This window comes from Uloborus diversus, chromosome 7 (assembly GCF_026930045.1).
Source record: "Uloborus diversus isolate 005 chromosome 7, Udiv.v.3.1, whole genome shotgun sequence".
In the NCBI taxonomy this organism is placed as follows: Eukaryota; Metazoa; Arthropoda; class Arachnida; order Araneae; family Uloboridae; genus Uloborus; species Uloborus diversus.
In genome coordinates, this window is record NC_072737.1 from 69,384,699 (window position 1) to 69,402,200 (window position 17,502).

General features: G+C 34.1%; 1 protein-coding gene across 1 annotated transcript in view; it reads right to left on the reverse strand.

The window, feature by feature from the left end:
- Window positions 1–12,836: 12,836 nt before the first annotated feature.
- LOC129227013 (triple functional domain protein-like) overlaps window positions 12,837–17,502 on the reverse strand; it is a 100,433-nt gene continuing 95,767 nt past the window's right edge. The window contains exons 49-51 of the mRNA XM_054861642.1: window positions 16,734–16,905; window positions 14,581–14,626; window positions 12,837–13,116 (exon numbers count right to left, since the gene is read on the reverse strand). Of these exons, the coding sequence (XP_054717617.1) occupies window positions 13,098–13,116; window positions 14,581–14,626; window positions 16,734–16,905 (237 nt within the window). The 3' untranslated portion in view covers window positions 12,837–13,097. The remainder of the gene's footprint in view (window positions 13,117–14,580; window positions 14,627–16,733; window positions 16,906–17,502) is intronic.

Sequence of the window (17,502 nt, forward strand, 5' to 3'; positions counted from 1 at the left end):
TTCTCAATATATAATGGCAGAATATTTCGGTTTCTGAGCTTCATTTTCAAAAAATATTTTGGGGTCAGCGCCCGAACCCTAACCTTTCGTGTCAAAAATTGTCTAAAATGCATTTTTAGGATCCTAATTTTCAAAAATTACTCGAAAAATTTAATTTTGAGGGAGATTCCTAAATCTATCTTCCTCAATTAACGTCTCTAAAGATAGCCTAAAATTCAGTTTTTAAGAGCTTCATTTTAGTAAAATTTCTGGAGAGTTGGTTCAAAAATTTAAGATGGCACCTCTGAAAATGATCGATTAGATCCTCCACTGCGATAGTGTAATAATGAGAAAATATTAAGTAAGTATAGTAACAATCAAAAGAGCATTCTAAAATATGTTTTCCTTTCTTTATGTACTTCTTGTTATATAACTGTGTTGCATTTATTCATGTTTATTTACTTATTGAGATGGTATGACGAATACTGCTCAAGGGCAGGTTATTAAATGCGTACTGAGGATTTTAATTTCGAAACACCTGCATGAAGGCACACCCACCGTAATCCGCGAGAAATGCATCTTCCTCATTACAGCATACAGTAACGCAACCGGGTTTGGGAGGAGGTCCACTGTGCTAGTAGAACCCACCAGCACATGAGTAGGATTCTTTTATTTCTCACAGTAGTGGTCAAATCTAGAGGCAAGGCACATAGTATGCAGTCCTCGACATAAATACAGTTGAAGTCAGTTGTGACTCTTGAATAGAATAGAATAGTGGTCAAAAAAATTTTAATAAAAAAATAGAACCGACTTCAAAAACTGCAGCTGGAAATTGCTCTAAAAAGTACAAAAATTTCTTTGAACAACATCTATACTACTTTCTGAACAAAATTTTTGAAGTTAATAATTTTGAAGTCGGCGAAAAATGATAGGGAAAATGATGTGCCACCATTTCTCATTTACATTTTTGTTGATTAGAACGAAACAATTATATCGATACACAAGTATGAGGTTAAAAATGTTGCATGCGAATTCTATTGAAGAACCTAGGTCCATTAAAATTTAGATTTTTAATTGAATTATGTTTAAGTATGATTTTATCGATTGTTTTTGCCCCGATTTCAAACATTATGTTCAAAAAGTACTATATATAGATGTTGTTCAAAGAATGAAATTATTGTTTACTTTTTCGAGCAATTTCCAGCTGCAGTTTTTGAAGTCGGTTCTATTTTTTTATTTAAAAATTTTTATTTCATTCTTTTTAATGTAAATATATTAATTTCAAAAATAGTATGTCACCATCACTAAACTTCACCCTATTTTCCATACAAATCCTGAACATATAAATTTTAAACGACTGGCCCTAAAAACTAATCCTAATCACAAATACCAGAGATTGAGAGGTCTACACTGCCGTGGCTAGGTAAAAGGCAGTAACTGCAATTTTTTTTTTCATTTCCTTTTTTTTTTTTTTTACATTTTATTATCCATTGTACGTTAGCTTTGTTGTAAAAACTTGCGTATTTGATTTCCGCTCAAAAACCAATGCCTAGTTCCAACATCTTCCTATTGTTAGCATTGAATCCAACACACATTTCTTTAAATACCTCGAAAACTCATTTCTGCAGATGCTGTCGTTTACCTGCCCATGGTAGTACACACGAGAGACAGACAGGTCAGAAGCTCATTCATCGTGTGTTTTTTTTTTTTTTTTTATAATACCCAACTCAGCATTAAAAAATCTTTGAGTGAACAACTAATCACTCCCCTTTTCCCACCTTAGTGTAGGATTTTTTCCCTTAAATTTATATGGGAACAACTTCAGGATATTCCCTTTCCAGTAAAAAAAAGAATATTCAAAATCGGACTATTCTGTAAAAAGTTATATGTAGTCATATAAAAAATCTGTGAGTGAACAACAAATTACCCCCTCCCCACCCTTAGGGTAGGATTTTTTTTTTTTTTCAAAATTTATATGGGACCTACTTCAGCGTATACCCTTTCCAATAAAAAAAGAATCATCAAAGTCAGACTGTTCTTTCTGTAAAAAGTTATGAGTGGTCATACACAATATATATATATATATATATATATATATATATATATATATATATATATATATATATATATATATACACTGCTTGACAATTGCTAAGGAACAAGTGATTTATGCAAATTTGTACCTCAACCACCTGGCCAATGGAAATAAATTCAAGTTCAGATATCGTGGTAGACCAAGACTCGTTATCTGTATAAAAGACAGTGCATACAGGCTCAAAATTCGCACGAAAATTTACGCTGTTTGGATTCTAACAAAAATACTGCTGGATGTTAAAAAAGGTTTTTCTCTGAAATTCTGTTTGGTTCTTGAAATACTTAAGAGTAAAATGTCAGCAAGACATCATTTGAGTATCTACGATCGTGGACGAGCGGTTGGACGACTGGAAGCAGGTCAAAGTGTCACCACTGTGACTGATGCAATAAGTGTATCAAAAAGTGCCATCTCCCGAACCCGATTAAAGACGGCCGCTGAAGGTGGAAATGTTTTGCAAAAGCATGCCGGGGGGTCGTGGTAGGAGCACCACACATTCAGAGGATCGCTATGTAGCCCTCGTGGCAAAAAGGAACAGAAATTTCATTCTTGGACAGATAGCTGCAAATCTAACAACCGCTACCAGTACGCATGTTTCTGCAAGAACCCTCTCACGGCGAGTAAATAATGTCAGTTTGTATGCATGGAAGCCCGTACGTTGCATCCAAGTTCAACCACGCCATCGTCGAGAGAGATTACGCTGGTGTAAGGAACATGTTGGTGGGATCATCAAAATTGGTCTAGAGTGATGTTCTCTGACGAATCTCGTTTCAGTGTGACAAGTGATTCTGGTCACCAACTACTGTGGAGAGAGCATGGAACACGTTATGTAGAAAAATTTGTTTGCGAACGTGATCGGTACGGCCCAGGCGTCATGGTGTGGGCAGGCATCGTGCACAATGGCAGAACACAGCTTCACATTTTTGAATAAGAAAGCGATACGTAGCGAATGTATTGCAGAGATGTTATGCTGGACCATGTTCGTCTTTTTAGGGGGGCTGTCGGTCCAGATTTTCTCTTTACGGACGACGATACACGGCACACTGGAGCACTGAAGTGTCAGACACACTGCAAAGTGAAAACATTCTCTGTATGCAGTGGCCTGCTTACTTTCCCGACTTAAACCCAATTGACATTGCCTGGGAGGCTTTTGGCAGACGTGTTGCGCGAAGAACCGTCCCTCTCAGAACAGTACAAGAACTCAAATCCGCATTGAGAGAGGAGTGGGAAAACATCCCCCACGCACTCCTCAATAATTACTGAAGAGTATGGAAAACATATGTAAATTGTGCATCAGTGTCCCTGGTAATCATACATCATATTAAAGTACTCATGTCTCCATCATTCTGATGCACACAGTGATGCTAGATCATTTTTTTGGTGTTGTATGAAAATCATCGAAGCAGGATTATTTTTAAATTTTTACTTCATTAATGTAGTAACATCTGTATTATTTTGTACTTATAATAAAGGCACATCCTCCCTACTAACTATATATTTCGTTTTGTTTCTTAAATCATCATTCTATGCCAAAAAACGTAATTGTTCCTTAGCAATTGTCAAGCAGTATATATATATATATATATATATATATATATATATATATATATATATATATATATATATATATATATATATATATATATATATAGGACAAAGGAAAATTAGTAATGGTCTGAAGAAGTTTCGCAACGGACGGAAACTATACCAACATTTTTTGTGCAGGGCAGAAAGAATTCTGAGAGTAATGTTGATGCACGGAGCAACATTATTTTAAACAAAAACACCGTTAATTAGAAATTTAAACAATATAGTCCAGAAGAATAATACCTAATGACATGTTTCTCAAATCTGAAAATCATTGTTTGATGCTTATTTCGTGAAATGACTGTACTGGCGGAACAAAAGGCTCAATCTAAGTCTAATGGGAGCTTTGTGAGACATTCTGGCCCCCAAAGTATGAAAAAAGGGTATTCAATATCGAAACAAGCAGTAACTTATTTTCTCCTCCGTAAAAAACAGGATAAAAATTTCCAAAAACGTTCTTCAACTTCCATGACATCAAGACTGAAAAAAGTGATTGAAAAAAAGAGGGATTTTATTGATTGCTAAGGTTTTTCAGGGAAACGCGTTCGTTGTCCTCACAATTTTGTCCAGTTTTAACAATGACATTTTTTAAAAATTAATAACGAGAAATATTTATATTTTGTATTTTCAAATTTTCTGCATTCCACAATGATTTTCAACATAAAAAGGCATTTTGTGTATAAATTTCACTAAATTATTCCAGAAATAATTTTTTTTCTGTGCAATTTTTGCTTGTCCTTATAATTCTGAACACCACTGTTTTTTTAAAAGAATAAAACGTGCCTTGGAAAAATTAAATAGTTTTAAAAAGAAAAAACGATAATGTTGGGGGGAAAATATTGTCTTTTTTTTTAAAAAAAAAAGCTCTAAAAATAAAAATGTTCAATTGTATTAGATTATAATCAGTTAATCACGCCCAACACCTCATATTTCTCCCCCCCCCCCTTCTTTTTTTAATCTTTCCTAGTTGGTCTAAAAGTAAGAAAGTCTTCCAAACTGTTAACCTTCGGAAGCCCCCTTTCCCTGCCCAAAACCGTTGAAGAGCGGGAGCGCCCCTTCCTTCTCCCTGAAGAGGGCCTTAAATCTTGTTTCCAGGATTTAAATTTTGCACAATATCCAAGGGGGAACTACTTAAACACCTCGCTTTCTAACACAATCGAAAGTTGTTTAAGACTACTGTTTTGGAGCTTCAGTGTTTAAATATTGCTGAACCCTTTAACGTTACCGCATATAATCTGCAGTCTCACTTTTTTTTGGACTTCAATTTCCAAAAAATTTCGAACAATTGTCCCTCTTATAGTCAAAAGTTGGATTTTTAAAACAACAATTGAGTACTAAGGCTCTTCAAGCACACAGCCCTTTTTTACCCGACTGCGCGTCACAAAGGTGGGAAATTTGTTTATGAGGCTCATTTATGTTTGTTCCTATGTGGCGTTGTAGAGACTAAACGCATTGGCCAATTTTAATGAGTCTTAGTTCAATCGATTTGTCTTAACCTTGCAAGAGTCACTACGCGTATGACAATAATCAAAATGTGCCATAGCAACAACCAGTCACCATATTGTTGATTCGGGATCGTGTCGCACGCCTTTTCGGTGCCCGCATTTTTTGTTTGCCAAGTCTATTAAATTGATTTTGATCAGATTCTCGACTTTTGCGATAGTCATCCTTCTTTTTGCAGTGCTATTCAACACATTTTCTTTGTCGTGGGTGAAAGACTATTATAAATTAAGTCAATTTCAATCTCTAACATGTTGCACTTGTTTTGTCGTGATTCAGGGGACTGAGCTTCACGACGTGTACTTTCTCGATGGGCTTTTTTAGTTTTGCGAGCAAGATTTGATTGACAACATTTTTGAGCTCGGGTCATCATGAGTTATGCAGACTGTTTACATAGAATTTGATGATAAAGCAATTAAAAACAATGTTCCTAGAGTAAAAGTCAGAATCGAACCATCATCAACAGAATTTGATGCACTTCGTAGTCATAACCCTAATCATAAAATAGAACGAAAAAGGCTGCGATTGATATTGTGCTGGGTGTAACTGTACACAAGCTCCAAGGAACTACTTTGAACCGAGCTGTAGTTGATTTAAGCTTGCCCGAATATTTGCTAAAAGTAAAGCATATATAGCTTTGCGCCGAGTTAGGGACTAATAATCAGTAGTTTTGACCATCACCTTAAGTTACTTAAAAATCCTCACGATATAAACTCTCTCAATGAAATGACAAGATTGCGAAATTTACCATCTTATAATCATAAAAACTAAGTCAATGGAAATCCCCCATAAAATTTGAATAGGCAGCGACTGTTGATCCTTCTATTCTACTTTTGAATTTATGATTTCTCTTATGTGTGTAGATCAATAATAAAGCTATTTCAATGGCGTTGTTATTCAGTAGTACTTAATAACATTCTAAACTATTGAGCTTATTTTTTTTTTTTTTTAGGGTTTTTTTTTTTTTTTTTGGTTTTTACCAGAAAGATTTTCTATTAAAAAGAGTGAGCTGTGATGCTCCCCGTATGAGATCTGAAAATGAAAAAACAATTTCAAAAAATTTAAGATGGGGAGTGTTTAAACCCCACTCCCTAGTAAAAAAGAATATCGCTTAAAAACTTCGCTTTTTAGGACTTCAATTTCGAAATATTTTTAATAATGAGCGTCAGACCTCCCCCCCCCTAATTTTCGTAACATCATCAGTTTGTCTGTAACTACGTTTTTGGCATTTCAGTTTCAAAAACTTGGGGGACAGGAAAATCGATTTCGATCTATTTTTCAAAAAAAAAAAAAAAAAAAAAATTGTATACAAATTTTTGTTTCACTTCCTGCATAAATTCGTTATATATTCACTTCCAAAAGCTAAGCACTGATCAATAAATGCACAGCTCATTTTCTACCTATGCAGCAAATTCCAGTTTCTCTATCAATGACGAATTTTTAATTTAGGAATCTCATCACAATGAACTTTTAGGGTTCAACAGCCACACATGGGGGGGGGGGGGCTAGGGGGTAAATAGTAATAGGGGCCTGGTAGAAAAGGTTCATGATATGAGAATAGTGAGAACCGTTTTTTTAATGTTAAGTTCATAGAACTTTAAGGGGGCCAGCAGCATGATCTAGCAATAAAGGGGAATGTAAAAAATGGGGGACTGTTTGTCTATCACTCTTAAAATAATGGTCAGAGAAACAGGTCCCTTTTGTACCCCTATGTGCGCTACTCAGATTGGCTTCCGGAAATCTATATTCCAGTTTAATCTGCAAAACATCTATTTTCGCAACCGCTTGCACGTCCAATTGCAAAGATGTTCAAAATCAGATGCAGAGTTAAGATATTGAAAGTTTGAATCAAAAATAAAAATGAGAAAAATACAAAATTTAACTTTTTATATGGGCCCTAGGTCCCCTAACATATTTAGGGAAATAATGTCCACTGAAAAATATTACTAACACAAAAAACTTGACATTTGTGCGACCAAAACTCAAAGAGATATTCATATTCAAACTTTTAAGGGGCCATACAGAAGATTGAGATTGAAATTAATCATTCCTTCAGAAAAATGACAGGATGTCTAAAAAAACCAAAGTTTTTATAATTTTCATAGCTACTCAAAAATAAATGCAAATGTTATGGCATGATACGCAAAGTCACACTACAAAGCCTCCAGCAATTTGAAAAACAACACTTTATGCGCACATATAATTTAAAACCCTTGTTAACCGCTATATTTCCCCCTTTCCCAAAAGGTGTTATTGACAGCGAGTGTACAGGTGGTTCATATTTCGATGAATATTGGTTATACTAATGTTAAATTTTTGTGTTCGAATTATTTTTCAATGGAGATTATTTCTCTAAATATAAGTTAGGGGATCTAGGGTCCATATGAATAGTTATATTTTGTATTTTTTGACTCATATTTATTTTTGCTTTAAACTTTCAATATCTTGACTCTGCATCTCATTTTGAACATTTTTGCAATTGGAAGTATGCATCTGGGAATAACAGTTGCGAAAATAGAGGTTTTTGCAGGTTAAACCTGAACACCCTGTATATACACTGGTGTGCAAAAATAAAGGACACAGACGGTTTTTTCAATATAACTTTGTACAAAAGCTTTCCAAATCAACACATTTAATACCGTAAGATCCCCAATATGTAAGGACATGTGTAATGTAAGCAACACTTATTAAAAGAGAAATCAGAGGGATAAAAAGAAGCTTTATTGAAAAAGTAGCATGGAGCGCAATGCGATTGAAGGCCGAAACATCCCTGTGATGGGTGTCCAGCAAGAAACATCCGGTCTTTAGTAGGGGATATGATCTCCCCCCGACTGCTAGGCAAGTTTCACAGCATCTGCCCACGCTGAGAATGAGGGTGTCAATGAGTTGTTGAGGCATTGCTGCCCATTCGTCTTGCAGCGCCAATCGAAGCTCCCGAATCGTTACTGGTGGTAAGGTACGAGCTGCCAAGCGGTCTGCCTAGAAAATCCCATACATGCTCGATGGGATTGCGATCCGGAGATTGTGCCGGCCAATCCATACATTCAATATCCTCACTTTCTAAGAGCTGTTCGGCAGCTACTGTGAGATGACATGGAGCATTGTCGTCCTTGAAAAGGAACTGCGGACTCATAGCGCCTGTAAAAAGACGCACATATGGAAGAAGAATCTCGTTACAATAACGGGTCCCGTTGACTGAACCTGCGTCGAAGATGTGAAGCTCTGTACGACTATCAAGCAAGATGCCTCCCCAAACGAGAACACCACGACCTCCATACCTGTCTCTTTCAATGATGTTTGAGGGATGATTGCGGCTTCCCCGCTCTCTCCAGATGAGTATGCGATGAGAATCGCTACTCAGACTGAATCTGCTCTCATCAGTAAAGAGTACTCGTCCCCATTCATTGTCTCTCCAATTCTGGTGTTCCCGGCACCACAGAGAACGCCTTCTCCGATGGGCAGACATTAGAGGTACACACCGTATAGGGCGTCGTGCAAACAGACCACCACCGTGCAGTTTTCTGGCCACGGTAAAACGCAATATCGGTCGTCCAGTCGCCTGTCTCGTGTGTCTAGCGATTTCTCCCGCCTGTTTCTTCTGGCCTGTAAGACAATATACCGGTCATCTGCGGGTGTGGTTCCTCGTCGACGACCACTACTGAACCCCCGGATAGCTGTTCCTGTAGTTTGAAATTGTCTCCAAAGTCGTGAGACGATGCTGCGAGTAATTCCGAACTTGACAGCCACACTTGTCACACTGCGGCCTTCCTCCAACTTCCCAATGATTCGACCTCGGGTAACAGCATCCAGATGTCATCTAACAGATTGATTATTCGCCATTTCTCGCTGAGGCAGCAACTCGGTGTGATTTTAACTGCTATACGGCATGCAATCTCTTTGCCAGAAATACTGATCTTACACAGACAACATGCTTTATACTACTCAGACACTCCCCCATTACGTCTGCCTGCATATTTGCGCATGTGCTACCGTACATCACCTTACTTAATCTCCTGATTGGTCTTTCTGTCCGCTCTGTCTCTTCGTTCAGCTGATATGCTAATTTTCCGACTTCGTCCTTAATTTTTGCACACCAGTGTAGATGTCATGGTTGATGAAAAGATGCTCTAAAGCGACACCACCTCAAAACATTTCTATTCAAACCTAAGCAGCACCAGTTTCTTTTATGAGTTCATCAGCGTACTGAATTTTGTTCAATGTAAATTATTTTTTAGGAAAACTTGTAATAATTCCAATGACGGTTTGTTAGAAGGATGTGAATCACATCTGTTTAAAATTACATGTGTGAAAATGAAACTTTTCAATACATGCAAGAGAAAAAGTATAACACATTAAATCATTAAAATGAAATTCTTAGTTAAAAATACAAAAAAGAGAAATGAATGTATTTTTCAGTATATTTTTATTAATTAACTATAAAAAATCAAAACTAATATATAACAAGTATACAAATATTCAAGGCAAACCGCTTGAAAAACATCATGTATGAATTACACACAGAATTTGTTTAGGAAATGACTAAACCTTTTAGGCAATATTGCACTTTTAAAACATAGCAAGCAAATTGTCAAATTATCTAAAAAAAGTCCTCATATATACATATTTACACAATAACCTACACTATGCACTTCGAGAAAAAAAGACAAGTTGCTGACGATAAAGTAGCAGCATACAAAAGCCACTTTGAAGAAAAAGCTGCATTCAGAGATCACTTTTTAAAGTAAAAGTAGGCATGAATGAATATTCTTTTTATCACAACTCCACATTACGTGCAAGTTTTTCAAGAACATTTCAAGGCAATAACAACTTCAAACTGCCAGGAGTATGATACAGAGCCAGGTAATCATTTGAAATTTTATACAATCATTACATATAGCCATTAAATGTGACTTTACAATTGTGGTGAAGATAATTAAATACAGTGATTTAATTTTCACTCATGAGATCAGATAAGATTTGAATGTGTGTGTTTAGTTCACATGATGAGTATTAACAGAATTTGTAATTTGAATTTGAAATTATTTTGCAACATGTTCAAATCCTCTATGATTTACTCTTCCACACGGAATAAGCACAAAAACAATTTACATTCATAACATTTTTGAATTTACACAACGTGAATCATTTCGGATAACTGTCAAGAGTCATTTTTTTAAAAGCTGGACAAAGTGAATGGGGGCCTGACAGTTGACACCTTCAATTTTCCTGAAACTTTTAGCACACTTTACTAGTATTATGATAAGAAAAAGTAAAGCTTCTTTCCTCTCTAATTTGACTTCTTAGCCCTCGAGTGGAGGTCAAAGTTTAGGGTTGTGAGAAAAAAGAGCTAAATATATGATTGCTTTGCTTCAAAAGCAATGAGTGAACCGAGCCAATTCTTTTAAATAAGGATACTACTTTATACTAGGTATATTCTAGTATAAATATTTTGGTGACTCACTCATGACTTTGAGGGTTAAGGTCAATTGAAAATGCCATTTTTAAAACTTCTTTCGCCTTGTTTGGGCCTGGATATCTGCTAAAGTCATGAGTAACCCTGGGAAATAAGTATATGATTGACTACTCACCACAGTAGAGTACTAAGAAAAATATAAAATAGCTTTCGTTTCTCTTGGCTTGAGCAGTTAAACAGTCTCAAAGTCGATGATTTTTTTAGTTTAGTTAGCCCAAGTTTAGAGGTCAATAACTTTGATCGTGACGGGACAACAACTTTGGGACACAGCTGTAGTTAAAGTCCAAGTGGTGTAGTTTAAGGTCCAGATTAGAAACCATGGCAACTAATCAACTTCTTTAATTACGGGGCCTCAAAGTTGCTAATTTGAAACAACAAGAATCAAAGTTTTAGGTTAATAATTTTGAGCAAGAGCTGTAATTATGCTCTACGTGGTGTAGTTTTAGACTCATGTCAGAAAATCATGATATCTAATCATTTTATTTAATTAAACGGTCTCAAAAATGATGATTTCAGTAAAAAAGAGCATTTCTTCATGAGTTTATACGCGTGCTACTCAAAATCTTTTTAGCTCAAACTCACATAAATACAAGAACGAATCAACAGACAAATGTATGTTAAGCTCTCAAAATTTCATGCTTCCAGTGTAATAAAATTTTCTGTAACCTTGACCACAACATGGCAGTTCTTTTCAAAAAGTTAATCCGCCATTTTGGAAATCCTCAGGATTCGGATTTCGGGAGTCGAAAATTTGCATCAGTAGTTTCAAAGAGATCTCTACACCTCTATAAAATTTCATCCCATTCGGGGATGATCGAGCAGGGACAGTCTTAAAAATTTAGGTCAGTTGACGTGGAATCACTCTGATGTAACATTGTGACAATTTACATAGATCTTTGGTTATTTTTGACTTTATAATGATCATAAATCAATGCTATATTTTAGGAAGAGGATTGCAATTGGGTAAGAGATTGAATTCATAATTACAGTAGAATTTGCATATACACTACCTACTTAGTAATAAACTTTTATAAATAAAAAAATTTGTTAAATTTGGCTCAAAAGTAAAAACATAATTACAAAATCAAAAAGCCACACACTCACACAAGTTTGTTAGACAATAACAAAAGATGCGGATGAAATGTACATAATGTTTATATCAGAGTGATTCCACGTCAACTGACCCGATTTTTTAAACTGTCCTCGCTCGATCTTTCCCCAATGGGATGAAATTTTATAGAGGCTTAGAGATGTGTCTTTGAAACTAACTTGATGCTAATTTTTAGCTTCCGGGATCCGAATCCTGAGGATCTAGGATCTCCAAAATATAGTGCTCCAAAATGGTGGATCAGCTTGTGAGAAGAATTGCCATGTTGCGGTCAAGGTTACAGAAAATTTTATTTCACTGGAAGCATGAAATTTCGGGAGCTTAAAGTACATTTGGTTGTTGATTCGTTCTAGTATTTATGTGAGTTTGAGCTCATAAGATTTTGAGTAGCACGCATATAAACTCATGAAGAAACGCTCTTTTATACTGAAATCATCATTTTTGAGACCGTTTAATTAAGTAAGATGATTAGATCTCATGGTTTTCTGACATGAGTGTAAAACAGCACCACATAGAGCATAATTACAGCTCATGCTCAAAGTTATTGACTCAGGTGCTATAGAGTAATTGACCTAAAACTTTGATTCTTGTTGTTTCAAATTAGCAACTTTGAGACCGCATAATTAAAAAAGTTGATTAGTTGCCATGGGTTTCTAACCTGGAGCTTAAACTAAACCGCTCGGACTACATCTGTGCCCCGAAGAAATTGACCTCTAAACTTGGCCATTTAAACAAAATCATCAACTTTGAGACTGTTTAACTACTAAAGCGAAGAGAAACGAAAGCTATTTTATCTTTTTCGTAGTACTATACTGTGGTGAGTAATTAATCATATACTTATTTTCGAGGGTTACTCACGGATTTAGCAGATATCCAGGTCAAAACAAGGCAAAATTTTTTTTTAAAAAATTGCATTTTCAATTGACCTTTGCCCTCAAAGTCATGAGTGAGTCACCAAAATATTTATAGTAATTTGTACATAGTATCAAGTAGTATCCTTATTCAAAAGAATTGACTCGGTTCACTCATTGCTTTTGAAACAAAGCAATCATATATGTAGCTCTTTTTTCTCATGATCCTAAACTTTGACCCCTACTCAAGGACAAACAAATCAGTTAAAAAAAAAGAAACTTCACTTTTTCTTATCATAGTACCTCTAACACATTCTGAAATTTCTACGAAAATTGAAGACATCAACTATCAAAAGTGTCCAACTTTAAAAAAAATGACTCTTAAGTATCATTGGAGGAGAAGGGCTATTTAGATGAAAGTCATTTGGCAGCTACTTCAATGCATCTTTTTAAAATTCTTCCATTTTATAGTTACCCGGGAAATACAGCCATTTTTTACTCCATGGGTCAGCAGTTTTCATGAGAGCTGCAAAGGAAGGAAAAAAGCATGTATTAAAATTCATGTGATAACACAAATATTCAAAATGATCTAACACACAGATTTGTGGGCAGGTAAAGGACAGTAACTGCAAATTTTTCATTTTACTTCCTTTCTTTTTTGCATGGTTGTACGTTGGCTACATTGTATAAGTTTGCTTATTTGGTTTAGGCTGAAAAAAAGTGGCGAAAAAAACGTCTAATTCTAACATTTCCCTACTGTTTGTATTGGGTTCAAAACCAGGTTCTTCAAATATTTGAGTATAAAATTATATTCAAAATATATAAATTCCTTTCCACAGCAGATGCTGCCGTTTGTTTGCCCACAGCAGTATACACGCAAATGACATTCCATAAAAAGAGTTATTTTTCTCACATTGAGGCACTACCCTAAAACTAAATAGTAAAAGTGTAAGAGATTTTTTTCAAAATGTTAAGGAAAAATTCAAAGTTGACTATTTACCAAGTTTCATTCATGTTTAAAGAAGTTTGTATTCGCCCCAATGCAAGGGTAGATCTATCTACTGGTTATGGAGGGGTTATTTCTAAAGGGGGTCATAAGTGTAATTTTCGAAAAGGGTTCTGGAGCGATATTTTACGAAATATATGTCCCCAAAACAGTTTTCCACTATCTTTGGTCACTTAAGGGTTTCATGAGCCCCATGAACCCCCCTTTGGTCATACATGGACGTTAGCAGCTGTATTTGCTAAATTTATATCAATTACCACCTGCAAATGTCAACATTTACCAGGCTTTGGTCTTTCATAGTACCACACATACACACACATAAAAATATAGGTACATTATAAAATGGTATTTTTGTTTCTACATTTAATCAAATTAAACAGAGACATCATTTAGAGAAAGCATAACAACTTTAATTGAATATAATTAAATACCTACGTAAATCATGACACTAATGTTATACCTATTACCAAAGTGAGCAAGGGGGAGTTCTAAGAAATTTAGCACTTTATAAAAGTAAAAGCTACTAAATCTTTACAAAATTTTGAAAAAAAAAAAAACCTCTATGATTTTGAACATAAACATGCATTGATAAGCATATAAATGTTAATTTTGTTCATTTTGAATATTCACTAAATCTTCTCAAAAAGAAAAAAAAAATTCAAAATTTTAGTTTCCAATAGTTTTTGGTAAGGGAGTGTCAAAAACTGTCATCACTTTTCAAACCATAATTTATTTACATAAAGAGAAACATTTCAGCTATACATCTTTTTTCATTTTTATTTATTTAACTTTTTTAGGCCCTTGGAGAGACGTTGTAATAACTACACTTGGATTCATTAAAATTTATTAATTACTAATCTTGGCTACAAAAAATTCATCAAAATTTACATTAACTTAGTAGACAAGACAAAATTTTGCCTGAATGATTTGTTTGTAATGAACAAAGCAAAAAAATAATTATTATTATAATAATAAGTTACCAACCTTGTGTATTCTACATTTGTGGGATAATGTACAGGTGATTGAAGAGCTGAAAAAAAGGGAAGTTAATGTAGATTGAGTTATGTTACATTTAAATTCATATACATTATGCATATGTAAGCATTTCAAGTTTAAGGGGAGAAACCAGTTTAGGAGACCAAAATTTCAGCGTTTTTCCTGATTTTTTTTAACAGGAAAGAAATAATCAGAATTTCATTAAACTTGGAGGATATTTTTTTCATGTTTTGAAGTACACCTTGTAATTTTTTCAAGTCATTTCAACTAGATTTAGTGGAGTTAGAAGCTGCTGTCCATATGTAGTCGCCATTAAAGCTTTTAGCTGGTCTGCATTACTGAAGCCCCAATTTTTGCCTGTAATGGTTACAATTTTTCTTTCTAGTAAACTACATATTTCCCTAGAATATGAACCTAATTGTGATCAAAAAAAAGTTGAAAATTGCACGTTTTTGAGGTGTTTGATTAGTTACATTGTTATGTTTTTCTATCAATTTTTTCACCCTGCTTATTAAAAAAATGTTTTTATTAATAATATCATCAAAGAGTTAGGTTCACATAGAGTATAATTGAATAAAGAATATTCACACAAATTTTCAAAACGATTGGTCAAAAACTCTTTGAGCTAGAATGCACACCAGTTGAAAAAAAGTTGTTTCAAGGAAAACATATTTGAATAAAAAAGCTGTGAACATTTTCGAATCTCCAGTCACTTAAAGTGATCATAGTATCGGAACTAATCGGAATTTTCGCTTAAATTTTGGCAACATATTTTTGAATAGTTTTTCTAACATTTTATATAAAAAAATGGACTTTCGACCGGTCAAAACTGGTTTCCCCACTTAATGAAAACACAAACGAGACATGAAAAAGATGCAATGCTCTCTGCTAACCTTCAGAAAGCAATTTTTAAGTTAATTTCGACAGTATATGACAGAGAACAGCCCCAAAGCACGTCATGAGGTAATACCAAATAGTTGGATAGCTCTCCACAAGTACCAACAGAACTGGTTTTGCTTTCTTTGTGCTGACACGTGTCTTTATAACCTCTTGAAACTTGAAAATAACAGGTTGTACACACACACACACATTTCTAAAAAAATAATAACTTTCCTAAAAAAAATATTTTCTTAAAACAAATATGTGTGACTCAAACTTCATATAAAATGTATTTTTCTTTCAAATACATATTTTCTTATGAACCCGGGTCTTTTTTCCCCCTAGTTAGTTATAAAACAATTTTAAACAGGTTAAAACCACATTGGGCCAAAGTAACCCAGATGCAAGAGTAACATTGGCCAAAATGAAATAAATAAATAAATAAAAATGTGTAATACCATTTTAAAAAAATTTACAACTATTCACTAGTTAAATTAAGAGTAGTTTAGATGCATAAAAAGGTAACCACAACTTACAAATGGAATATGTTACAAAATTATAGGGAAAAGATTTTAAAAAGTTCCAAATGGTGAGCCAAAGTAGCTCGTATTCATGTTAGTGTTAAAATCTTCTGCAGTATACCAAAAAATAAAATGAAAAATATTTTAAATGAATTCAATAACATATCTTTGGTTTAAGAAATTCTTAAGTGAGATAGTATTTGAATAATGATAATCTATGATTACTCTATCTACGCAATTCAAGTTAAGTAACTTTCCAAACAAATGAAGAAATAATTAACAAGTACAAAAAACATTCCATCCGAGAGAATTGGCAAAAAAAAAAAAAAAAAAAAAAAAGCTAAAAAAGAAAAGCAAACACTATTTTAACATGCAAAAAGAGGAGGTGAAAACATTTGTTACCAGACACACCATTTGCTCTATTATACAATAAGTTTTAACTTTCGTGAATTTCAATGGCCAAGCAGCAATGGCACCTATGTGAGTCTTGCCGCCAACAACCACTAAGTGAATAAAACTAAAGCTAGTCTACAGCAAAGTGAAATCAATAAATAATCTTGATTCCTCAAACAGAAAGGAAGGAAAAAAAAGAAAGTGGAGGAAAAACATGATGAATTAATATAAAAATGAAAATGTATGTATCATCTCAATTGTTAAAACAAAAAATCACTTTAGCTACATAATTTCAACCATCAACACATTAATTAAATAACAGAGTTAATAACTTAACATATTTCTTACATCTCACATAGTCCATTTGCAAAGTTAAAACATAGCTAATTTTCTCTTTCCATTCTTGCAATGATTCAATACTCTGCCCTTGTACAAACAGCATTTCGTCATTTGCTGAATCTTTTAATTTTAGCAAAAATTTATTGGAGTCTTTGCTGTCTTCCACCTGAATCTTTTCAATCTAAAAGAAATTATAGGATAGCAAACAATACCTTAATGTAAGTTATTAAAAAAGCATATATACAAAGTATTAATAACACATGATATTTCATGTTTTAAAAAGCACAACTAGAAAGCATTCAGCAGCATTCCTACTTTTCTTTTTGGGCCTAGAAAATTTTCATTTACAATTGGTATTTTCCTGCATTCACTTAGATAATGTTTTTGACAATTGAGCAAAATGGAACTTTATATTGAAATAAACTTTTAAAAAACAGAGGGGAAGGAAAACTATTTTAGAATTTTCTTGCTTTAAAAGTCCATGCTTAACCTGCATGATATCTAATTTGCAACCATTAGTCTAAGATGCATACTTCCGATTTCAACAATTTCCAAAATACAATGAAGAATTAAGAAATTAAAAATTTGAATTGAAAAAAAAATTAGTAAAAAAATACATAACTTTATATTTAGTCGCCAGGTTCCTAAAATATATACTGGTAGACAAAATTACCGACTTAAATTTTTTAAAAGATTACTTTTAGCCGGGGGGGGGGGGGGTCATGGGGCAGACTGGGGCATTGAAATTTTTAGGGGGGTGGGGTGTTTTGAGGGGAAG